Below are 26,486 nucleotides of genomic sequence, written 5' to 3' on the forward strand. Positions count from 1 at the left end.
AAAAAAAAAAAAAAAAAAAAAAAAAACACTTTTCTATCAAACAATTTATTTTAAACCGAATGTAATCGATTAGTAAAACAAAAGTTAATGACAATTTAATAATATTTTTTCAAACAAAAAATAATTTTCGAGAAAAAAATAACTATGTTATTGCGATAAGAACATACAAAACGTATGTTCTTCTTATTGTACATGCAAGTATCACTGCGTGTCCGTAATTACGCGATCTGAGAAATTACGATGCACCTCAAGTTACACTTACAGGGAGTAACACGCATCTATAATATCCTCTTCCGTTTTCAGAATATATAGGGGAAAGGGGGCAAACACGTAATATATTATATATTTATATGCATTTATTTTTAAATGTAATTAAAAAGTCTTTTACGATCATTACTTCCATTTACGAATTTATAATTGTATAGAGATTGTTATTATTAGATGTCAAGGAATTATAATCTTTAAAAATATTAAGTACACTCGGAGACACTTAACGTTCCGCATTGTAGAAATGCAGTCTAGCGTTACAAAATATTTCAAATCAGTGAGCAGGCACGTGTTTTTCTACACGCGCGCACGAAAGCGTTGTATAATTTTGTAAAGATGAAAAAAAAGAGGCAAATCTGCGTCACGTATGACAAATATCGACTGTGCGCGTGATCACAAATATTGTACGAATTAATCGAACTTTGCACTCGCTGAATATTGACTGTTCTTATTTTTTAAATTAATGTTATATTTTTTGTGTAAAAGATAGGATTTTAAAATTTTTTATTATAATTTTTCAATAATTATGTTCTTTATATTGATGAAATATTTGGTCTTTTTCATTACATTCTTTATTTTTATAATCATTTATTCACCTGGCCCTTTTAGGTCTGGTTTTTTATTATCCGGTTAACTTATGGTTAGGCTTAACCTGATATTTTATCCAATAAATTTCATCTATGATGATGTCATAGATAAAGTTTATTGAGTGAAAAACCATGTTTAACCACAAGTTAACTAGATAATGAAAAACTAAGTATTAGAGTTAATTTCAAGACTTCTGGTTAACTTAACTGATCAAATATTCTATTGGAACTGTTCATCTCTGCTTTGTTGATACATTTTGTATTAGAATATATCGGAATAATAGAATATATATAGGTTTATAGCAGAATGTATTGAAATATTTTTGATATAAAATATTTTACAGAATGATCAACGATGATTCTAACATTTTTATATTATATACAAGAAATAACTGAACCTGATTTGTATAAAAATAGAATTACATGGATCGCTATCAGATACACCACACACCGATTTTATTTGTTTTTAATTACTTAGGACAACTTCGATCAATCTCCGATTAATTTATCGGTAGTTAATTCGACATGCTCATTTCTACCAACGTAGTTTAATTTTAATCTCAATTAAACTAACTCTTGAATTTTTTTTCTAATTTTAAGAATAACAAAAAGATGAGTAAATTGGACCAAGATTAAAAATTAATCTGTATTAGTAGAAACAGGCAAGAACCGCGTAAGACAAAATTTCAGTTTGTTGTTCTTAATACTCTTAATATTTTATCGATATATTAAAAAAATATATTACTACTGATCAATTTAATAGTTGTATTCATACTGTTTAATAATTTAATAAAATAATGCTGTTCAAATTAATTGAAATTTGATCGATGTCTCTTAATTTTCATAATAAAGAGACGAAGAAAGAAATAACGTCATCACTATTCCCCTCTTTCTCTTTAACGTTCCGTATTAAATTGCATGATAAAAGTACGTGGTCCATAATTTCGACACAATCAAAAACGGTGTAACTAAATACATCTTACGTGAGAATAGGATCATGCTCAAGTAATTAACTTGGCTTATATTAATCAATTAAACACAACCTGTGCATCTTATTTAACGGGAACTAGTCAGGAAAGAATTTCACGGTGATATTCACATGAGTTACTTTTGTCCGTACGCTCGGAATTTCATCTCGTTGATCCAAGAAATGGAGTAGACGCCTCACAATCGAAGAGAAATTTTATTAACGCGTAATAAAGAGTTTAAAGCAACTTTTAAAGTGAGCGTTTCGGTTTCGCAGGAAAAATTCGAAAGTCGAAATGAATTTTGTTCGATATCCAGATTTCGAACAGCTCTATTTCTCTTTGTTCCCCTGTCCCGCCTTTCATTACTTATTCTTCAGACCATGATATATAAATTAGAGATAGTTTTTGGCTATAAAAAATGTTTTCTTATTTCTATGAAAATACAAGATTATACTTTATAAATAATATTATTACTTTAAATATAGCAAATTTTTAGAAGGTAATTTCTTATATTATTGTAAAATCTCTTAAAATTCCATACTGTCGGCTGAAACTAAAAGCAAACGTGCTAGAAGTTACTAATTGTACAGAAATTGTATATTATTTAACTAATGTGGTGTACACTTACTTTTTCCTTTTAATCGTTGTTCCCGTCGCTCAGCTTCCAAATGTCGTAAGAATTCTTGGAAAACATGCAGCGACTTGTTCAAGCTAGTTTTTTTGTAATCTTTAATTCGTTTTTTATTCAACTCATATGTCTCTTCTTCAGCCTTGTCCTTTACATCATACGCATTGATTTCTTCTATTAATGTCATTATTGTAGGGACCTTATCAGGATCAAATTTATCTACTGCGCTGACATTGAACGGTATACAAATTTTACCAGTCTTTGGATGAACACAGAAAGGAGATTTCAATAAATGATTTAAGCCTTTGCTGACATTTATGTCTAATCTTGGATACGAGTACTGTAATTTTATTTCCTCGATTAAATGTCGATACAAATACCATTTTCTATCACCCTGAACAAAATCAATTAAGTAATTTCAATGTTTTAAAATATAATAATATAAAGTGAAATTGTATAAGATATATAATCATACCCCCGTTCGTTTAGATTCAATATATTGTAAAAATGCGTTCCATCTTGCTTCACTGGTATTTTCTTTATCAAACAATACTTTTATCTCTTGTCTGTCTTCGTCATTAGGTAATATTGGCAGAAACTTTTCGATTCCTTCTTCTGTGCCCAACATATTCTGTTCTTTGACACACATTTCAATGAAAACAGGATCGATTATATCGAGAGCACGCCTGTAATATAAATAAAGTTGTCTCTTTATATGATTTCTATTTAAATATTATTATTATTACAAACACTATAAAACCTACTTAACAGAATGATGAATTTTATCGCCGGTAAGATGTACTTTCTTTTTCATGAATTCACCTCCGCCTATAATTTGCAAATATTCTGCAACCGCCGCTCGTACTTGCCCTGATAAAGAACGTGCTGCAGGATCACATACCCAACAATGAATACCTCTTCTACCAGAGAATACCCATAAAATATGTTTATATCCAAAATCCACTGTATATATAGAAGCAAATAATCATTTTAAGACACTAAAGATGTTAAGGATATATAGTGAGAATATAAAGATATATAGTGATAATATACAGATATAACGTACGTCTTAGAGCGCTGTCTAATATCTTACAGGCAAGTGACATGAATTTCCAACACTTGCCACAAATGTCTGCCCCTTTGCAGCATGTTCTTACTTCGTCATAATCTGTCATATCTATATCGAAAACCAATTCTCTCTCCACTGGCTGAAAATTAGGACCTCTTCTTTGATCTTTTGGTCTAAAATTAAATGCTTAATTTAATTCATTATGTCTTATAACAGATTAATTTGGATTAATTATAGATTCTGCTTGATTTTTGTTGATATTTCATTATCAAATTATATCTGCAAGTTCTACTGGTAGAATATATGCTCCATACTGATGTAGTTATTTTCAATCTATTGCAGTATTTTACTCAAATTTACTGGCAAGATACTAGTAAGCTATTAATGTTTTGCTTTGAAATAAAGTCTGATATGGTTAGTTTTGTATTACATCATTGAGAATGTGTCACTTAAAATAATTAGAATTAAAATTAAAAATTTTAAAGTTATAGACAATAAACAAAAACATTTATTAATAAGAAAAAATAACACAATTTGGAAATGCATATAGTAAATTGTGATATACTTTACTGAACATTATAAACTGCTCCTATATCTATTTTATGTGGCAGCAATCTTTTAATTTCATCTGACAGTCCTTTCTGGTCATTGAAAGATTGGTAACGTATGTAAATATCATCTGAGAGGGTAAACGAGAATTCTCTCTTGCTAAAAGTTACCGCTGAAAAGAAAAATAAAAGATATGATATATTGTTAGATATATAGACATTTTTAAATATGTTAAATATATACAGAAAGATAATAAAAATCTTACCATTTCCATAACTTAGCCATCTATGATAGTCGGCAAAAGGAAATAATCTTGAATAATAAACTGGTAATAAATCTAATAAATCAGAAACTTCACCCATTTTAACGTTATATGAGGTTATAGGTTATACACATGCAACTATTCACATTTCGATTTCACAGCAAAAAATGGCGCGAAATTTATACGAGTCGGATTAGGTTAGTTTGGCAACTTACGGGTACAGTGCTTACCTTACGTAGGGCTGCGGCGACCATTTAATAAAAGGGGAATAAGAGAGAGAGAGAGAGAGAGAACAGAAAATAATTTTCTATCTATCGTGCGAAAACCATGTATTATATATATATATATATATATGGCTGTGTTCCAAATTTACTGTCAGCAGAGAGAAACTCTGCTGTCAGTATTGAAAATTTATAGATTACATCCATTTATTGTGGATATTCAGTCTGTTCAGTACTGACAGTAAATTTTGAAATAAGGCCTATGGATTACACAGTTTCTGATACGTAGAAAATTCTTATTCGCTGTCGCTCCTTGTGTAGTGTGTAGAATAAAAGGAATAAGAGCGACAGCTTGTGTTCTGCTTCTTATACAACATTAGACTATTATGATTATTTTAATCTTGCTAATTTCCTTTTTTGTTCATCTTGCAATTTTAATTTTAAATTTAATTTTATGGCTTATTTAGTTTCTTTAATTTTACAATTAAAATTATTTAATACTATACCATTAAAAGTTAAACCATTTTACTTCTGTTGCATCATAAATAAATGTTTCTTAAGTTGCTTGGAGATAGATTTATTTTATATATACATATATAATATAGCTTTACATATATGGATAATTAATTTATCAATAATCAACCTTAAGATATTAATATTTAAATTTCGTGTACGAAGTACAGCGAGTATGTGGGTATAAACTGAATAATTTTTATACATGAAAATACTAATTCTAAAAGATTATAAACAAATTCATAAGTAATTTTTTTCACACAAACATTTTATTTATTAATATCAATACACTGAATAAAGTTTGTAATATAATTTTAGTCCATTTTTACATATATGTAATTTAATCATTCTATATGTATATAAAAATATAGCTATGCTATATTTGGAAATAAACAGAATCATCAAGATTTATATTAAGACTTCTTTTTTGTGAATATAAATAATCCAATTAATTACTTGCCTATATTTTTGAGCAAGTGTATAAGTACAAGTTATTATAAAATGCATACATTAATAATATACTCTATTTACATTTTCGTGCATATAGTATACTATATCATATATGATTTATCATATACTGTCAAATGTATATGAAAAACAGTTCTTGATCTATCTCGCGACTAATGGAAAAAAACTTATTTTGCACATTTTGTGTGATAAACAAATATTTCAAAAATTTGAAACAAAATATCAATATATTTTACTTCAATACAGTCTTTTCGGCGAAAACTGCGTCATGTTCTTGTTCGCCTTCAATATCAGTTAATTGTATAACTATGGAATTAGAGATAATTCATTTCTTGTTATTTCCTATAATTTTTCATTCCATAAAATTTATACCTTATTGCATACATGAAATAATGCGACTCTTTTATGCAATATTGTTCTAAACAATTTTTTAAAAATGAATATCACATATAAAAGCGTGATTATAACACATACACATGCATACCACAATACTTATACGCGCAGGTATATACACACATACAATTTTTCGATAATTTAATCACTAGTTTTTATCTTTTTTGGGAGGGGGGGGGGGATTAAAAAAAAACTGGCATTACTTAGATAAAATAAAAGAAAAAAAAAAATATATATATAAAGATAAAATAGAAGAAAAAAAAATATATATATATATAAATATTTCTTTTAATGTGAAAGCCTCAATTGTTAAATCAAGCATAGCTAAAACTGATCTTAAGAATTAAGTAAAACCCAAAGATTATTAGAGTTATTATAAAAATCATGATTAATGTATCATGTTATATGATTATCATGAGTTTATTATTTTCTATGACAAAAATTATTCGTACATGTGTGGATATATTTACACATCTAGTCGTAATAATTGTAAATTATTTATATTTCTTTTACATCTCTATAAATTGTAGAGATATATTTATTTCATTTATCGTTCTACATTAAACTAATAATAATAATATATATATAAATATATATATTTTTATGCGTATGTTTAATGTATGTTTTAATTATTTACAAAAAGTTTTTTATTATTATTTTAAAATATTGCTAATAATCGTAATCATAAAATTCTAAGAATAATAATATTTATACTGCTCTTTGTATATAAATAAGTAAATATTCAATGTCATCTAATCCATAAAAATTCTTTAAAAATTTTGCACACAGAGCATTCTCTTCTTCCTTTCTTCTCCTAAATTACCATCTCCCATACATATATGTATGTGAACCACATTTAGCGAACAAGAAAACGTTCTTACAAAAATGTTTGACTGCGGCCGCCTGCGGTTCACAGTTTAACGGTTTAACATTGTTAAATCATTATGTTAATAGATAGTATCGATGATTCGGTGTCTGCTGAGAAATGTATTGACTGCATTTAAAAAACACAATTGAATAATCTTTTGAAAAATTATTGCTATATTCATAGCTAGGTACTGTTTATTCGTAATATTTATTCAACAGTTGCAAAATTATTACGTCTCCTGAATATAATTGTGTTTTTATATAAAATTGTTTTATTAAAGTTGACTATTAATATAATGTTTTAAAACGTTTAGAAAAAACAAATTTAATTTTTTGCCACTCTTATAATAAGATATATTTTTAATCGCTTTAAATTCACAAGCCGAAAAAGATACTATTAAATTATTACAAAAATAAGTAAGTAAACACTTTCCGTCTTACTTATCATGAGGCATCTTAACAAGAACTGTTCTAGTGCCTTCAGTATCGGAAATATTAATCTTGATCTCGTTAGAAAGAGTTTCGAGTTTAACCATTTTGACCGTCTTCTGTCCGCCTGGATTTGATGGTGGCCATATATCATCTAATGGTGGTTCGATATATTGTTTAGTCTTTGAACTGTCAAGATCTGGTTTTAAGCCAAGCGTTCCTCCCACATGATTTATAGAAGAAACGTATTTAGGAATAACTTCGCTGTCAATGCGGGGACGTTTATAGAGAGGCATTTGTATTACTGGGCTGTAATCGTGATCCAAAAGACCCTCGACCTCCTGCAACAATTCTTCACCATATTGCTGTAGTTCTTCATCCATTAGCTGCTTCGTATATAATAAAGTCCTCGAGCGACCTAAAATTAAAATAATTATTTACAATAGTAGCTCAATTATGATTATTATGACACATTCTTATTATTCCATCATTAACTATATATATATATGAAGTAAGAAAGTATTCATTAAGTACTTTAAATCCATTTTACAATCTATCACACAAGAGCACCATTGGACAATTACTTTTGTATCAATGTCTTAAAATCAGAACTGTTTACAAATTTTAAAAGATTATTAGATATATTTTCTCGCATACTATTATTCATAGATATATCAGCATTTTAGGCACATGTTTCTAAACGGAAAACTTGGTTTGCGTTGGAAGCAGCTATTTTTATATTTAAAAAAATGTGTAGCACTATTATCTATATTATAATTCAAAATAAGTAGTGGAAAGTATAGAAAAATGCTGAGTAATATTATAAACAATGCAAAAACACTTTATTGAATGTATAATTTATCATAAAAAATTTGAAAAATTTATATAAAATACTTTTATAAAATGAACTAGAAATTTAAATATTTAAAGTAAACATTTTAAATCGAACACACATATATTTTTTTCTTGATGTAAAGCATCTGAAAACCGATTAAAGTGATAGCATTTCTTATAATTTTTATTAATAATAAATAAAAAAATGATTATTTTTTGGTTATTGTTCATTACATTTATTCTTAAAAGCTAATTTATTTTAATAGGGATGTCTACATAAATTATACGAAAAAAGTTTGAATAATAAATGAATCAGTGAAAGGACCAATGTTTTCCTGTCCTCTTTTAGAAAGTAGTAAGACAACTTCTTAATGATCCTATAAGCGTGTTACAGTTTTCACTGTTCTCACATATGTATAAGTACAGGTTTATTATTATTAGTCTTCAACAAGACGTTCAAAAAGTTATAATTTTTAGAGTTTAAAACAGGCACTTTCTTTAACCAAATTTTCGCTTCCTTCCTGAGTTTCTTTTTTTGGCTATTGTATTTCTTTATTTTGTCTCAATTTTTCTACGTATTACTGAAATCTATTTTTTGCGAATTACAGAAAATAAAATATCACTTTCAAATCTATTAAAGGGCTCATATGTACGTACTTGATTAAACGGTTTTTTTTTTTAGCTAAATTAAAACAACCAATGAAATATCACATGCGTCGATTATTTGCAATATGCAACTATGACGAAATTTAAGAACATTTACTTGTCAAATGGAATTTGCTATGTATGCAGTTTGATGCTACAAAAAATATTCTACAAGAAAATAAAATAAACACGTAAGTTTACTTAAAAGTTTTTTTTTTTAAACACTAATCAATAGTAATTTTATAGCAAAGTTTATATATATGTATATATTATATATGTATACTTATACTATATCTGTACAAATACATATATGTATATATTATGTATTAAATCAGTGCAAAAACCCAATTTATTATTAATTTTGAATAATAAATTGAGCACTGATCTAATCTAATATATGCAAATTATATTATAATTTTATTTGTATACAGTAAATATTTTTAACACTAATATTTTAGTTTAAGATTTTTTTCTCAAAAAAATCTTGAATTAGAGTTAATATCATTCTCTATGCTACATGTTATGTAAAATTTTGCAGATATTCTTATCAATGACTTCAATGTCATTATTGATATTTAATCTGTTTTGTAGCTGTGTAAATAATAAATATCAAAAATAAGCATAAAAAAGTTTTAAAGTAAAAAAATATTTACAAATGTCGATACTTCTCAAGTTTTCATTGAATTTCATATGTAACTATTACGATGCGTTATATTCTATTTAGTTTAGAACTTACCTGGGAGTGATGTTTTCTCTGGTTGCTCCTGTTCTTGTGTTAAATCGTTATTATTATTATTGGAATGTGGTCGCAAATTTGGTAAAGCGACAAGAGCTAACGAAAGCAATAAGACCATCAGACAAGTTGCCGGTTGAGCGCTCTTGTTGCCCTTTTGTATGAGCGCTTGTAATCTCTTTAACTGACCGGCCAAGCTTTGATTTTGCGACTGTAAAGCTTTTATTCGTTTCAACAAAGTTATGTTCTCTTCTGTACATTGTTTGACGCGATCTTCCAAACCATCCACGTATTCCTTTTTCCTTTTGCGAGAATCCTGCGCAGATATTTTATTACGGATCTTGCGTCTGATTCTCTTTAATTCACGCTCTTCGTGTTTTGTCAGTGGATAATGACTAGGCAATGTAATGCCTTCTTTTTGCAACAATCGCTTTTCTTCAGCATTTAATTTTAATCGTGGATAAGTCGAGTCAGTTTCTGACGTTACTTCATCACTGGAATTGCAACCTTTATCACTGCTAGAATCCTCTTGTTTAATAGTCATCTAATTATAACAAAAAAGGTCGTTTTTAAAAACAGTATTAATATGTATCATTGTTACAAATATAATGTCGATATTATAAATATAATTATGTGTTGTAAATATATATTATTATAATTATGTAACTCAATAGGTACATATATAGATGATATACATACATACTTACATAAATCTCTAAAATTTTTTAATTAAAGTTTTTTTTTCAGATATTAAACACTGCATATATTATGTACCTGAATAGGTTTGTTGATTATGTTTGCTTGATTGATCTTGAAGCCTTTCAAGTTTTTCGCTTGTGTTGTCATGATTTTAATAGTTCGGACTTCCTTCATATCTTTCAAACTCACTGGCAATAGGATAGATCGCGGATTACCGGAACCCATTGGAGTGACGCGTATCAATTGTCGAATATTTCGTTTTCCATTACACGTTAAATTACGAATATTTACGGTATTCTCTTGTGGTGTAAGTTGAACTTGTTGTTTAGCTGTTGAATCTGTATAACATAAAAATCAACATATATTTTATGTTTTCATATATTACAAAACAAACTCTCATGTAGAGATATTAGAAAACAAAATAATGTACTTAAAAAATTTAGAATTATAAAAAAATGATCCTTTCTGAAATTGATATTTGATTGTAAAGTATTAAGAAACTCGAAATCAATAGCAAGTTTATGTCAAACGTGTCTTAAGCGAACATCATAACTGATATTATGATATGCAAATATCATGCATGATTATCAAAGTTAAAATTGTATCATATTAGTCAAAATAATGATACATTATGCAATGACATTGCCCAAACCCTGCGTTTCATATATCATATATTCACATAGATATTTATACGTTTCCCTGAATACAATAAGATCTTACCGATATTAATAACCGGTTGTTCCGTAGCAATAGTAGTGCTCAAACTTGGCATAGTATTGTTTGGCGTTACAATGGCAACTAAAGATGGTTCGTAATCCATCTCTTCGGCCACGTCGGTAATTGGTGAACCGATATTCGAACTCACGACAGATTTGACAGAGCTATCTACGCTGCCTAAAGACGGACTGACAGCAGCTTCGAAGTCCACAAAATCTTGCGGACTTTTCAAGTCAGAATTACCGATATCTTCTTCCTCATTATTATCCGTCCTCGACAAGTATGGACTCAATTGCTGTTCATAGGAAAGACTTAGCGCACTGGAGAGTCCGCTGTCCGACGAGGAGGATGCGACTGTTTCTATATCCTTTCCCATCAAATTGAAACCAAGTGAATCCTCCTCCATCTTCAAAATCGAGGCAAACAGGTCATCATCGGGATTCATGGGGCATTCTTCTGTCTGAAATATTATGTAAACGTTTGTGCCTAATATGTAATCTTTCAATAATAGACAATTTTATATGTAACTACACATTAACACAAAATTTGCATACATAAATTCGACAAGTCGTTAAACCGTTAAATCACGCGTACGTTCTTCTCTTTTTTACGCATCATTAATATACCTACGCTTAAGATAAATCAAGAAAGGAGAATGAAACACCAAAAACCTTGGCTTACGTAATCGAAATCAATACAACACATGTTTCATTTCGTTTACAGAATTCTCATATTCTTCTTAAATATTGATTGGTAGAAACGCAGTGACACAAGATATCGAGCTTATCATACGTATATTTTTGGGAAAGGCAAAAAATGGTTCTCTTTTTATCAAACCTCAAGGCAATAAATGTATTATCTGATGTATACATATGCATATAAATAATGACTGCTCACTATTGATTTTATTAACTCTATACGCGCGTGAGATGTAAAAATATACTTCAGTTTTAGAAATCATAGTTTTACAAAGCGCTACTTTCTTATCAATCGAGTGCTACACAAATTGTTTCGTAATTAAAGAAGAACTTTTGAGTTTATCCTTATTTAAATGCAACACAGATTATTATCAACCTTTTTTTCATTAAACATCTTCAGAGAGAAATAAAAATTGAAGTTGAAATATGTAAAACAAATTTAATTATATTTTTAAAGACTACGCGAGCAATGTAGTATTAATAACAATAATATATGTATAGGAAAAAAGAAAGAATTATAAATTATTGTATTGTAACATCGTATTGGTTTGTGCGTGAAGAATTAAGACTTGCGGTTACGAAGAATACCGAAGAATTCCGTAACATAACGGTACTCTTTTAAAGGTCATTCGCCGCGTGAAGACCGGGTTCTCAATTTCTGGTTCGACCATACTCGAAAAGAAACGGAAAGAAATCTTACCGATTAATCAATCATGTGCATACATTAACACTATCACGACGTTAAAAAATTATTTGCGAACAGATTATATTTATGAATTTTTTTTATACGAATAAAAAACGACCTCACCATGTATAAAGAAAAAAAAAATCGATCGAAAAAAGGGAGATGATTTTAGAGAGTAATGTTAATAATGAATAATGAAAATTATTTATGCAGATAACGACGTTTGATCTACGTGAGAGATACTATTACGTTTCAAACATGTGACGCATCTGCCACATGCCGAGTTAATTACGCTTGCATCATACGTAGTATAAACAAGAAAAATTTATTTTAAATCTTTTAGTTGATTGTCGTATGTTATTTATTTTAGCGACTTCGAACTGAGGTTATATGCGAAACCAGCGAAACCAGCGAGAAACCACGTGGGTATAGTCGACGCACCATATGTTAAAAACATTACTGCTATCACTGATAAAATTGTTTCTGGAAGATAGATTATCTCTATCTGCAATATTTATTTTTTGAACAATTCTTGACAAGAGACTCAACGACTAAATTTTTAAAAGATTTTCACAATAATATCATCATGCTCCGAGTGATATTGCGATTTTAAATGACAAGATTTGACAATATTGTAAAGCTTTGAGACTCATAACTCCTGACAGAATTTTATTTATAATTTTACATAAACTATAATACAGAAAAAATATTTGAAAGACTAAAACATTGTATACATATATAAAATATACATCCAAACGTATATACTTATAATTATACACAATGTATATACATAAAATTTTTAGTAAAATTTAATTTTTAATTCTGATCAAAATTAGATATCACCTATAATGAACTTAACTAGAATAATGAGATAAAAACAATGTAAATTAACAACTATAAATATAAAAAAATAGGTATGGGGATTGTATGCAAGAGCATGGACTGTGAAAGCACATGGCGTGCATACTTGTACCATATGTTAACATGAATTAAAATTTTATCCAAGTAAAAATTTATCAATAAAATATGTATACAAGCAGTTTTTGATAACAGAATCACCATTGCAAAGATCATTAAAGTTGCCTTTTAAACAGTTACAATAATTGCTTATTATTATTAAAATAATTAATGCGAAAAGTCTGTCATTACAATTATTTGTGTTTGAACAGACATGTATGTTATATTTAATAAAACTGTAATAAAAAAGAAAAATTAAAAAATGATTTACTCAACAAATTTTTTCTAGAATTTTTTTCAATACAGTTTCTGGATGTTTCTATAATTACCATATATATGGCCATATATGTATATTCTCCTTTTGTTTTGTTAAAAATATATATAAGTAGGTCTTTTATATTCTTGCAGCTAATTTTTCAATTATTAAACAAAACTTGAGCAAACTAAACGTGAAATAGAATATATATATATATATGACGAAAATGTCAATATAGGATTTTCTAGTACCTTCTTTAGAAGTTGTTAGAGTTCGTTATGAAATGCCAAACTGTTAATATCGTTTTATCGAGATGAAACTTGAAATACAAGTATAACTTATTCTTGATTATAAACTTTATAAAAAAATTTTACAACGGTAAATATCAATTTGCAATAGTTTCCAACAATGTATATTATTTAATTTATCAAATAATAGTGTGACTGTCTTCATAATTTATGTACAGTATACTATAATTATTTTACTATATATTGTATTTCCAACTATGCTATTGATTGTTAATAACTGTATCTCAATAGTTTAATGTCATAAATTTTTAATATATACTATAATACTTAATAAATTATTAAGTAAATGAATTTCTAAATATATGTTTTTCTTCATCACATTAGAAGAGAAAAGATATAGTTAAATCTGTTTCAAATGAGGATTAAAACTAATTAAAATAAGCTGTCAAACATGAACCACTTGCGTGGCATACTTAGTAAATGCATTAGAAGCTTACAGATGGAATTCTAAATAAACCGGGAAACTCACCGCAATAACATCGCCATAGTTATGGTCAACTAGTAGCTCATCCTTAACGTCCCCTTTGAGAAACGTGTCCTCCAGCAAATCAAATAGATTCATGTCTGACGACATCACTATCTAACATACGAAAGTTATACAATTAGGACTCTGTCTTTCTCACCATTTACGCTACTATTAAACAAAGCACTAACAATGAGTTTGTTATTGAACAAGTCAGCATTTAACGATACGTGTGATCATCACCGACTGACGTCAAGTCTTAAACGCGAAGCAGCCAAAGCAGTCCAATCTTGCTTCTTACTTTTACTCTTGCCCCACCCTGTAGCACGTTGTTCGAATACACACTTTGAACCGTCGAGAAATTTCGTTCAACACCTTCCGCACTTTGTCATACCGACATTTTTACATTTTCAATATTTAAAAATGTTGGTACATGTAAATTAATGATCTCGCACTTTTCCTGCGAAAATACGATGCAACACTAAACTGCCAACGTGGCACCAGTGGCACCGAGTTCATTGATAAATATATCTACATACATCGCATGCATATATATATATACTAACGTTTATTGTGCGCTTGTCAAAGCTGTTCGCGTTGCTTGCCCTTTTTGCACTTAGCATCTTTGTTCTCTGTTTTTCAACGCTCAAATATATACTTATCTCGTTTTAAGTGCAAGCATTTTTAGGGATTTCAACCAATGCGAACAAACCTATAGAGTGCGATCCACTTAAGGGGGCCACTTTCACCAACTCCGATTAGCTTAGGACTTTTCTACAATACGTCGTATGTCGGCGTTGGATGTCGTGCCAGATGAAATTAACCAATCATGTTGCGGGGATTCTTTGAACGTTTTTTCGATAATTGTTGTATCGTTCACTAGCGACAGCCAATGAGAGCGCTTTCTTTTAAGATTGGCCTGCCATTGGCTGTCGCTATTTAACGATATAGCGACGACAATGGTTACGTTCAGCAGACTCCAAGGAGACTAGAACCCAAAACTCGGTCAAATATCGGTAGTGGGGGTAGGCCAAAAAGTGACGGCGGATAACTTCCCCCACTCTTGCGCTTCATTAGTCCTCTCTGTCGCTCTGATGGTCGTCTTCAATTCGTGACTGCGCATGTCAAACAAACCTTGTTTCTGTTTAATTGAATTTTGGACTCAAGAAGACTAAAAATCATACATATTTCAATATATGTTATTCCAACGACGACGGAAATATTAATATTCTGTAAATAAAAAAAAAAACTGTAATCATACTCCAAAATTTGTATACAATACAGAATTTACCTATAAACAAGTTATTTAGTATAATTTCTTTTTACAACTTACATTCTGTTTAAGATGGTTTAAGAAGATTTTTTTCTTTTTTAAGTGTGTCCCTCGGATGAGGGGAAAATAAAGCGTCTCTAGCCCTAACCTTTTTGGGCTATATAACGCCAAGAAGACTTCTTGATAACGCAAAGGTTAAGAACAAGACTTCTTGGTTATAACCGACGCGCGCATGCGCAAACTTTCATTCAATGTGCAATGCCACTGCGCATTGAATGAATAACCGCGGACGTTTTTTAACCTACCCCCACCACGCTAGTTTACTCTCCTGGTTCTAGCAGTCTTCTTGGCAGACTTTAGTGACATTCGCCCTTATTATAGAACTTCAGACCTAGTCTACAACTAGTCGGGAGACGTTGTCGTAAGGGTGCAAACCCATGTAGCGGAATAGCGTAACGCGGAACGAGAGCAGAACCAATAACGAGCATTCCGTGTTTCTAGAGAATCTCGTGATTGGTTCTACTCTCGTTCCGCGTTACGCTATTCCGCTGCATGGGTTTGCACCCTAAAGCGGGGAGCACAGACTTTTGCATAAAGCATGTGCATAAGGAATTTCATTGGCCCATTTTCTTATGCATGAGTCAATGGACCAATCAAATTCTTTATGTATATGGTTTATGCGTTATGCAAAAGTCTGTGCTCCCCGCTTTAGTAAACATGACAGTGGTTGAATCGTTTTGTCAATCACGCACTGTAAACCTCATTCTATTCTTATTACTCATTACTTGCAGAAAGAAAATAGAATAAAGTTCATAGAGCGCGTGAGCGCAGAGACTGAACGTATGTATGCACTACATACACGCACGCACGCACGCACGCACAAAATATATTTCTAAATTCTAAATTTTCCATTCTTTTCATTGGAAATAAATTTTGTAATAACTATACTCAATAATAATATTAATAAATTCGTATTTATTTAGACATTCATAATTATTATACTGAATAATATTCAGATATTATGAAATGTGATATAAAAGAGTGATACAGCGATAGTACTTTATATATGGAATATATTAATATTACATTTTATATCATTAAATCCGTTAATATATTTACAGTTTTAGTTTCTGTTTCTAGCAGTCACTTTTTTTAAAATATTTGTCTTCGAAGAATTTCTTACACAATACTTTTGTTATCACAGTAATTAATTTTAGTACTTACAATATTAAACTTTCTTTCGGACGAAATAAATTTTTTGTTAATCTTAAACCAATCCTTATTGCTTTGCTATGTTATACTATCATTCTATTCTCTAAAATAATTGTATTATTCATTAATGAAATATAAATTACAGTTATATTCGTTATGTGAGTTTAATATAATTTTCCTCAAATCAGCAGAAGAAATTATAATGTAAAATATAATTTAAGTTTATCTTCTCTAGTGTTTTCTTACCAATGGAGAATGTATTAAACATTTCCCCTTATCTTTTCATACAATTTGTTATAAGGTAGTTGACGTAACAGCACTAACACCATGTACTAAAACTGTCGGTGGTAAATCGACAGTCAATTCTGTCAGTGATTGTAGATACTGTCGATACATATCATCTTCATCCCAAGTATTTGAGGCTGGCGGACTGGGCAGATAAATGAATGTTGTTGCAGTTTGAGAAGAATATTGCCGTATAAGTTGATTGACCCTAAGAAATAAAATTAATAAACATTTTTTCCTTTGTAAAAAATTGTAGCTAAAGAATCGGTTATAATCTCACCCCAGTATATAAGCTCGAGACACATTACTCAAAGTATTATTAGACTCTGTACTTGATTCATATTGATTTTTTGGCTCAAGCAGAGGCCTGCCCTTCAAACCTCGAATTTGCTCTCCCCATTCCGGAATTTTTTTAATCGATGCAGAAATTCTCAGCAAATTCAATGACTTTCGAATCCTGTGCTCATTCGAGATTCTCGGATATTCGTTCATCGAATTGGGAGAATCTGAAATACTTAGGCTTTCATTGCCATCCCCAGTTTCACAATGGAATACTCTGAGATGTAAGTTTTTCCAACTGGGTACCATATTGATGATACATGCGAGTTGAAGCATGAATAATGACGTTGTATCGAATGGATCTTGATCAGTCGGTTGGAAAAAGTTGACGGGCCATACATCAATATATTTCAAATTTGAGTTTCTAAAAGCAAATATATATATATTACTTTATAATAATAGATGTTATAAATATACTTTCACAATAATAAATTTCTACTCACTTCGTCAACTGTGCTTTATTTAACAGATGAAAGTTTCTACACAGACATAAATTCTTCTTCATTTTTAAAACATCCGAGCACATACCGACATATTGAACCGGATCTAGACTCTTTTCCCCTGTTGCTTGTCTCAGAGGGAATATAGTATTATTTGGAAGCGTTGTACTATTTTCAAACATTGTCGTTGCATACTGAGAATCCAAGAAAAAGTTCTTCGGCGTTTCTTCATCATAAAAACCGAGAATGATCGTATTTGGTTTCATTGCACCCATGCCAGACAATCTTATTAAATGTTGCATGCCTTCGCGCACCGTTTTTGTTACGGTCAATTCAATGAAAGCTTTAACTCTCATATGATCAACTAAACTCAACCAGTGCGGATATTCCTCTATAGTAGGATCGCTATTTTGACCGTTAAATTTACCAACTTTTACGTGTCCAATAACATAAAGTCCTCCTTTCTTCAAGTCATTCACAAAATCGATAAGTGGACAAGCAGAACGCGGACACGCAACCATCAGTAACATTTGTGGACGCCAAAATTTAACATGATCCTTACGTGAATCCAACATTAGTAAGTATTTTCTGACTTGATGGAATATCAATGCTTGAGATATACTGCCCCATGGTGCGTTTTTACTCGGTGAGAATAAATGTAGTACAATAATCAATATTAAGCATAAAATTATGCTACTGGAAGCATAAATGCTATTAATTACGAACATCATTATCAGTGTTCCAAGAAGACCTATAGTCGCCGTATGCCATGTAAAATAATTAAATGTTGGTCTGAAAGAAAGATTCACTTATAATATAAGCGATATATAATATTACATGCACGCACACAAAATTATAATTAAAATAATTAAATTATTGTTTGAATACCTGAAGTTTGGTGCACTAGCAAGTTCCAATCCAAGACATGCAAGATTAGTAGCCAGATAACTTAATAGAAATAGTACCGAGTTAATTTGAGCAATAGTATTCAATGAGCCGATAAGCAAGATTGTTTGAACCAAAATCCATGAAGTTAATACCGCTGCTATTGGATTGCCACGCCATGTACCTTGTATGATAAAATTTAATCCCGAACCTAGAAAACAAATAAAATAGAGATATTTAATTACATAATTAAAATAAATTAAATTTTTATTGTCACATTAATTACATACCGAATACATTGTCTTTGGCTAATGCTTCCAATACTCTGCTAGAACCTATCAAATTGCTTAAACCAGCGCTAAATGTTGCTGTAAGAATGCCAACGGCGACAAATGGCGGCCACATATTAATTGGCATCATGTACATAAAATTGTTTTGCAATAAAAAACGGCTAGTGGTAGCAGCCGTCAGTACTGACAGCAAAATGTAACATATAAATGTAAATAATACCGCAGATAACGTCCCATGTGGAATGTTCCGACCAGGATTTTTCAACTCTCCTATTAATTTTCAATTAAATTCAATATTTGGTCTTACATAAAATATCAAAAAAATAATTAATTTTATTTACCACTCATATTTGCTCCAGCCATTATCCCAGTCACACCACTAAACAATACACCAAAGACGCTTGCGAAATCCGTCATTATTCCTCCGCTTGAGTAGTCAGCACTATAATTCGAATAGAGATTGTTTGAAAGTGTAGAAGACAAAAGACCTGTGTAACTTCCATTTACATGCTCTGTTACATTTTGTACCAATGTATTTGCATCTGGTATTGGTATCTAAAAGTACAATAAATATTTTTTGATCACAAAACTTGGTCAAATAAAATGGTAAATATATAAATAAAATATTTTTTATATTTAGAACATGCTATTATTTACCTCTATTGCACCCTGAGTCAAAAAACTAATAATAACACTAGCTAGACAGATACAGACAACTGCCAAAATTGCAACACTGGTTTTTGCAAACATTGCAGCTCCAATGAGACAAACTACAAGATTGGCAGTATTTAGTATAGAACAATATAAAAATCGCCACCATCGACCATCTGGTATGAGTCCAGTTTTGCCGCTCAAATAACCAGATGGACCAAAATTCTCAACCAAACCCTCAGCACATCCAGAAATGCAAAGTGCACTGGACACTATATTAGCCAAGAAAAAGAGAGTACCAATAGAGCCGCCAAATTCAGGTCCTAATGTACGACTGATCATAACTGCATATAGATTAATAGGAAATTTCTTTTTTTACATTTTATTAAACCTAATATCTTAATTGTTTCAATTAAAACAGTACTTTATAATGTTCAGAAAGACAAATTTCTCAATTATCTCAATAGCTTATATATTATATTAAATATACAAGCAAAATGAAGCCAATAATATAAGCCAATCGCAGTTGATAAGCTATCTTGAAATGATGCACTGGCACAGTCTATCTCTATCAGATAAATAAAGCTGTAGAATGAATAGAGTTTATTTGATGGCAGTAATACGCAGCTGGCATACTATTGCTTAGAAAATAGAAAAAAGGATACAGTAAGCACCACCACCTTCTACAGCACCATTGGTTGATATAGCACAGACAGATGCAACTGTGAATAATAAAATACCATATGCTATGATGAACTGAATTAATGTTACAAATAATCCTGCATTACCCACAATGTATCCTGTAAAAATTACTAGTTAGTATAATTAGCAAATATTTATATTTTAGATATATGAAATTTTTGTAAGTAAAAACAACTTACCCATTCGTATAAAAACTAAGGCACTGAACATAGATAACGTAACTGGGCTGAATACACCAGCAAAAGTTCCCAATGTACGAGTGTTGTCCATACCAAGATTACCAAATTCGACATAGCCATCACCATCAGAGTGTGACGTCCTTCCAATCTTAAAAATATTGCTTAGCCGTTGAAGCATATTTCTGCCATTGATTAAAGGAGCTTTTTCACTTGTAATCCTGATATGGACAGGTTCTGTGTTTGTCGAGCCAACTTCTGATGCAATCATCTTAAAATCACTGAATAAAGAAAATGATACAAAAGTAATAATTTACGTGTATATATATATATATATATATATAAAGCTACATAACAGATTGTTCTTGGAGTAAATTTTTATAGTTTTTAGTTTATACTTTGCACTTAGTAATAACGTAACAGATAATTGTATATGTATGAGGGGAAAAGGAGGAGGCAATGTGTGTATAGAATATTTGGGGTAAAATTTACGCACAACTGAATATAAAATACACTTACGTAACAAATTAGAGTAAGTTTTCAGAATATCATTCACCCAATACTTCACTTGTGCGTATAAGGAAATATAAAAGAATATATAGACAAAAATTAATCATACGATTATGATGTCACGCGTTAAACTGAACGCCAACATCAACACTGTAACGTCAAACTTGCTTTTCGAAGGTTAATAACCTTGCGTTACATTTAACATCACATATGTCTTCGTGTCTGAAGTTAGGATTTCTAGTTGCGGTATATATATCTATATGATTCATTCGATATGGAGACGATTAACTTGAGATGTCGAACACATTATTGATAAATAATTTTTTAAATCCGATAAATATAATTTTTTAAGAGACACGACCTGTATCGAATGTGAAAACAGGTTGGCAAATATAAATTGTCCTTATATAGGGAAAAAAATTCCCTATTATACGTAACTATATATAATCGGCAATCGCTCCATCGTACAATTTAAAGTGATGCAAAAAAATCCCACTAGATAGCGCGACATGATTATAAAGAAAATTTTTAGTCATAATTTTTTACGCTCTCTGTTAAATATTTTTCAAATATAACGAATTTGAATCATTATATAGCTTTCAAAATTTAATTATACTGTTATTTGTAATCGTATAAAGTCTAGTGCATGTGATGTATATCCATGCACACATACACATATATAATTCTAACAAAAAGACTATAAAACGCAAAATTTATTAATTTTAGAACTTTGTCATATTGGGATAATCACACGCGTTAACAATAATTGCGTTCTTCAATCATTTTATATGTTTCTGACATGATGAAGCAAACCAGAGATAACAGAAATTTAAACATCGGTAAGTAAATTTGTTTATTAATTCAATAATTATACACGCGTGCGTGCGCGCGCGCGTGTGTGTGTGTGTGTTATATTTATAGTATCAAATAACCCTCTTTTTTCAATTTTTATTAAACAAAATAAGTACATATACATATCATATTTTTAAAATTACGTTTTCGTTATAACATAATATAAATTGTACTTTTTATAATAATTGTTCTTATTATATATGAATATTTCGTGTATATATTTTTAAAATTACATATATTTTTTTATTTTCGTTTTCTTTATTGAACTATACTTATAAATATTTGTAATAAGTAATTTATAATTTGTCATAATCAAAATAATTCCAATCCTCATTATGTTCTTCTTCATCCTTTCGCTCCATAAAAACAGCGTCTTTATCTTTAAATTGCTGTTATACAAAAGAAATATTTTTTACATTTTTTAAGATAAAAATTAAATATAATTTAACAATATTGATAAAATTTATGAGATGTTGCTTGTACTTTCAATTTCAATTTTTCCTCATTGATTGAAATCTCTAACTGGCGTTCTTTTTGTTGTATAGCTCGTTCCTCACAAATCTAAAATAAAATTATGACTCTCGTGTATAAAAAAAATACTCTATATGAGAATATTTTTATCTTATACTTATATTATCTCTCTATTAAATATTCTTAATACAATATTAAAATATTCTTATCTACTTATTAATGAATTCCATGTAACCTTGTAGCTTTTTTGCGAGCATTTAATATTGTAACGAAACATTTTTGTATTCTAAACTTAACTGACTTTATAATTGAGTAGCCAGTGGCCTAGATACTCTATAGGATCGACCGGCTTCTTTGCTATAATTTCACGAAGAGCTTGGATCAAAGGTTTGCTTAAGACTCTTTTTAGATAGATGCTATTCGATGACAATTGTGCGTGACCACTAGATGATAAACTGTCAGATGTAGAATTATTAATAATAGAATCATTGCTTTTATTGACTTTGATCTTTGCTTGCCATAGATCTTGCAAGTTGTCGATGTAATTCTTATTTAAATTTACAGTTTTCAAAAATCTGAGAAAGTACAAAAAATATATAAAGGATTAGTAAAAGAAAATAGGAAAGAAAATCATGCTATCAATTTCCGTTACTATATATCTACATATATTATTTAATATTTTATACATTCTTATTTTTAATATTTTATATTTTATTAATATATTATTACGTACAACAATAAAATTTATTTGGTAATTATATAGAATAGGTCTCGCAGTTTAAATTTATTTTACAACATTTTAATTATAAACTTTAATTCTGAATATAAAAAACATTTAAATCTAAAATATCGGCAGCAGCTAACCTGACACGCTCATCCGTAAGACCGATGTTAATCAATGTCTGCAGGTTAAGATTTTCATTCAAGTCTTTCTCACCCAAAAACGTCGCAATGTTTTTATCGATTTCTTCGTCTTTTTTAATCTCTTTTACTTTCTTAATCACTTGTATGTTGTTTTCTGCCGATGTTTCTTCCATTTGATTTTCTTCCTGCTTACGTATCATTATGTCTTCTTGATCTCCTTATCCAAAAACATATATTATCGTTAATTTCTTGTATTTTTAATATTTCTATCAACTTCTTTTACAACACATTCTCAAATATAAAACATTTATTTTGTGGACCTAATATATTATTTTTCATATTATTTCGTAACATATCTGGATTTAAATTTGATTGGCTGTTTCTCTATGCACACATATACATATATATATAACTACACACTACAATTATTGTGTGCAATATATTTTACACTTGTTTTCTTATATCATATATATGTGACTATAATTGTAAAATGATTATGATAAAAACTTGAAAAGAAAATTATATACTTTAAAATTTATTTTGACATTTTAATTTTTTTGACAACTTACTTCGAGTCATTGAAAGAATGAAGTTTTGCACGAGCCACGCAGAGCACGTTCGACTAATTTTCTTAACGTTCTCATTTATACGCGACACTAAAATCGAAAAAAATCAGGTGAATTAACGTGGCAAGGCCTTCATCGCGTTTAACAAACGGATGGGTCTTCCTGTACTTAAATTTGCATAGTTACCGAGCCATTTACCGTATGTATATATACACGTCGACGGAGTAACGTATTCGTACATCGAGAGAAGGGTCTCAGTTTCTGACCATTGTTATATAAGAATTATAGTGTAATGCGTTTTTGCGCGGTTTTCATAATGTGTGTATCCCTATAAGTACTTTTTATAAATTTATACGTTACGGCCTCTTCCTAATACTTAACAATAAATACGATAAACATTCTTCATTCAAACAAATCACTTTTAGAGTTAACAATTTCATTGTCACACTTTTCATAAAGCATCGTGATATCTATGGTCGCGTACCACGATCACGATTCATTCACGTCATTCATGATCTATCGCATATACTTGAATCAGGAAAAATGTAGATTATCTAGAGAGCTTTATTAAAGTATTGCGAGTCACTTCGTAATTCGACTGACGAAAAATATATACACGTGTGATAAACAATTAATCATATTTCTATTAATTATTTCTTGATAAGAAAAGAAAAATTTATTCTTAATAATATTATTTTTTAACATACTGAATGACAATTTACTTTTATTGATTAATACATTAATTTTATGTAGGAATTTAAAATACTTTATTGTGATAAAAATTAGAGTAATATTTATTAAAAATGTAATATAATTTTCTTGGTTTTTTATTTATTAACAATTCCATTTTACTAGGTCAATCATCAAAGGTGAGATCTGATGAAAGATGAAAAGATAAAAGATCCTTTGCGGTAAACTTTTTGTATCATCGAGATCATCTCATAATTATTTTCAATAGCGAGTTTCATTGCTCTTGAAAGACAGCTCCATTATGCTCGTATACAATGCTTGAATTATAGGATAATAAAGAGAGAGAGAGAGAGAGAGAGAGAGTAGTCTCTAATGATTTTAAAAGATTCACCAAGATCTATCTCAAGACGCATGCAACGATATTTATGAATTTATTTTGTGAATTTTTTGAAACTCGTTAATATTATATCTATATGTAAAAAAATTTATATTTTTCTCACATTTTTTTCTCAGATTTTATCAATTATAACAAGTTTAGATAATTTGTCTATCGCGAATATTACGAACAAACTAAATAAAGTTGCATGATAAAGTGTTATCTTATCAGTTTGGCGATGTAATCGAGATATACATAGTATATGAGATAAATCGTTTGCATCTGACAATAGATTCCTTACAAATGAATTGAGCATTATCAAGTTAAAAATGTTAAAAGAGGTAACTGAGAAACACATGCGTGCTGTTAATTACAAATTTGCAAAATATTATTCAGTGATGCGTTTCCATCCGTGGAAGAATATGTCATACATTACTTATACTGTCACGATCGACATTGTCATCGATCGAAATACATTCGGTATGCAGATATCGTTTTTATTGAAATCACTGCCTTATTTTGTAATACCGTGATAACCGTGACATGAAGAGAATATGAAGAAAAAAGATTAAATTCTAGATGTAACTTCTGCAATTCTGTATTTCTATATACTATATTGATACGACATATGAAAATGCGTATTTATATCATACAGATAAAATAGAATCGTGATCACATATATAAGTTCGCGTTATCGCAAATTTTTTTATTCAACGCTATATTTACTTGACAAAGAAAGTATTTTTAAATAAAATTTCAAAATTATGTTGAAACTTATTGTTAGACATGTTGGGTTGAGGGAAAGTCTTTTTACATATATATATATATATATGTAAAAGTACCTTTATTTTACAATATTTTTGTTAAAAATGAACGAAATTTAAATTTAAAAAAATGGTTTTTAAATGGTTTTTAAGCTTGAAATCTCTACTTTTGAATGATTACTGTATTTTATGAGTTTGGTAACATATAGGTAACAAATTACGACTTAATAAAGATAGAATTTTTTCACTTTGTGAATCTTTTACGTGCCCATACAAAAAAATTGCGGAAATTTTCGACTATCTATCGTGAAAGCTTAAAGCTTTCCCTACAAAATCGTTTTTTTTTTTATGTTCCTACGATTTTTTGTTCCTGAGTTATTTGCGAGTTAAGTAAAAGAGCATTCTGATTTTAATTGCTCATAACTCCATTAAAAATCATCAGACTGCAATTTAAAAAAACAAATTCTTAAAGCTGAAACTTTGCTCCATCGATTGATGTAATTGCAACGAAAAAATTTCGCAATAAATGGTGGATTGGGGAAGGGTCCTCTTATATATGTAAAAGAACTTTTTCCCAGACCCAAATATAATTTGAAATTAAGTAAATTTGAACAATATTTTTTATCGGACGAAAAATTATTAGATTTAATTTGCAAATGCTTTGAAGTCTCTCAATGTAAAATTGTGTGCACTTTTACTTACAAGCTGTCTTTTCTTGTGCAACTTTCCAAGCCAGTTCCACTAACGCCTACCTATGCGATAAACATACATCCTGCGCCTAGCAAATGCACGAGCTTGCATTCAGTCAGCATTAGTCAGCATCGGTAACATTGCGATTTATCAAACGATTAACGTTTGGTAGAAAGCACATTTCACATATTTTAACTATACTCATTTATTTTTTATTTATCGAAAAATTTACCC

The 26,486-nt window shown here is 29.6% G+C and overlaps 4 protein-coding genes across 6 annotated transcripts; all 4 read right to left on the reverse strand.

Moving 5' to 3' along the window:
- Nucleotides 1-2,317: 2,317 nt before the first annotated feature.
- Nucleotides 2,318-4,430, reverse strand: DNApol-alpha50 (DNA primase small subunit). Its single transcript, XM_018546445.1, has 7 exons — nt 4,334-4,430; nt 4,090-4,240; nt 3,517-3,692; nt 3,215-3,413; nt 2,926-3,136; nt 2,451-2,844; nt 2,318-2,375 (listed from the first exon to the last, which is right to left on the reverse strand). Exons 1-7 carry the CDS (start codon nt 4,428-4,430, stop codon nt 2,350-2,352), a joined length of 1,254 nt encoding a protein of 417 aa, XP_018401947.1. The 3' UTR covers nt 2,318-2,349.
- Nucleotides 4,431-7,132: 2,702 nt separating this feature from the next.
- LOC108779074 (cyclic AMP response element-binding protein A) lies at nt 7,133-14,724 on the reverse strand. 3 transcript variants are annotated; one of them, XM_018546424.1, is made up of 6 exons: nt 14,518-14,724; nt 14,223-14,333; nt 10,853-11,309; nt 10,208-10,470; nt 9,437-9,977; nt 7,133-7,639 (listed from the first exon to the last, which is right to left on the reverse strand). In XM_018546424.1, exons 2-6 carry the CDS (start codon nt 14,325-14,327, stop codon nt 7,230-7,232), a joined length of 1,776 nt encoding a protein of 591 aa, XP_018401926.1. In that variant the 5' UTR covers nt 14,328-14,333; nt 14,518-14,724; the 3' UTR covers nt 7,133-7,229. The 3 variants fall into 3 exon arrangements, with proteins under 3 accessions (XP_018401926.1, XP_018401927.1, XP_018401925.1); XM_018546425.1 differs by having other exon boundaries at nt 10,853-11,255; nt 14,408-14,724; XM_018546423.1 differs by having other exon boundaries at nt 14,408-14,724.
- Nucleotides 14,725-16,859: 2,135 nt separating this feature from the next.
- On the reverse strand, nt 16,860-20,740 carry LOC108779051 (solute carrier family 12 member 9). The gene is made up of 9 exons (XM_018546392.1): nt 20,473-20,740; nt 20,257-20,391; nt 19,598-19,935; nt 19,282-19,495; nt 18,941-19,210; nt 18,654-18,861; nt 17,769-18,557; nt 17,267-17,689; nt 16,860-17,194 (listed from the first exon to the last, which is right to left on the reverse strand). The coding sequence occupies exons 1-9, from the start codon at nt 20,738-20,740 to the stop codon at nt 16,996-16,998; spliced, it is 2,844 nt and encodes a 947-aa protein (XP_018401894.1). The 3' UTR covers nt 16,860-16,995.
- Nucleotides 20,741-22,136: 1,396 nt separating this feature from the next.
- LOC108779027 (uncharacterized) lies at nt 22,137-26,305 on the reverse strand (the record flags this gene model as incomplete). The annotated part of the gene is made up of 6 exons (XM_018546358.1): nt 26,265-26,305; nt 23,736-23,822; nt 23,167-23,383; nt 22,604-22,877; nt 22,315-22,392; nt 22,137-22,220 (listed from the first exon to the last, which is right to left on the reverse strand). Coding segments are annotated over exons 2-6 (663 nt in total), but the record flags the coding sequence as incomplete, so codon positions are not given.
- Nucleotides 26,306-26,486: the final 181 nt, after the last annotated feature.

Source organism: Cyphomyrmex costatus, unplaced genomic scaffold (assembly GCF_001594065.2).
Source record: "Cyphomyrmex costatus isolate MS0001 unplaced genomic scaffold, Ccosl1.0 scaffold55, whole genome shotgun sequence".
Lineage (NCBI taxonomy): Eukaryota > Metazoa > Arthropoda > Insecta > Hymenoptera > Formicidae > Cyphomyrmex > Cyphomyrmex costatus.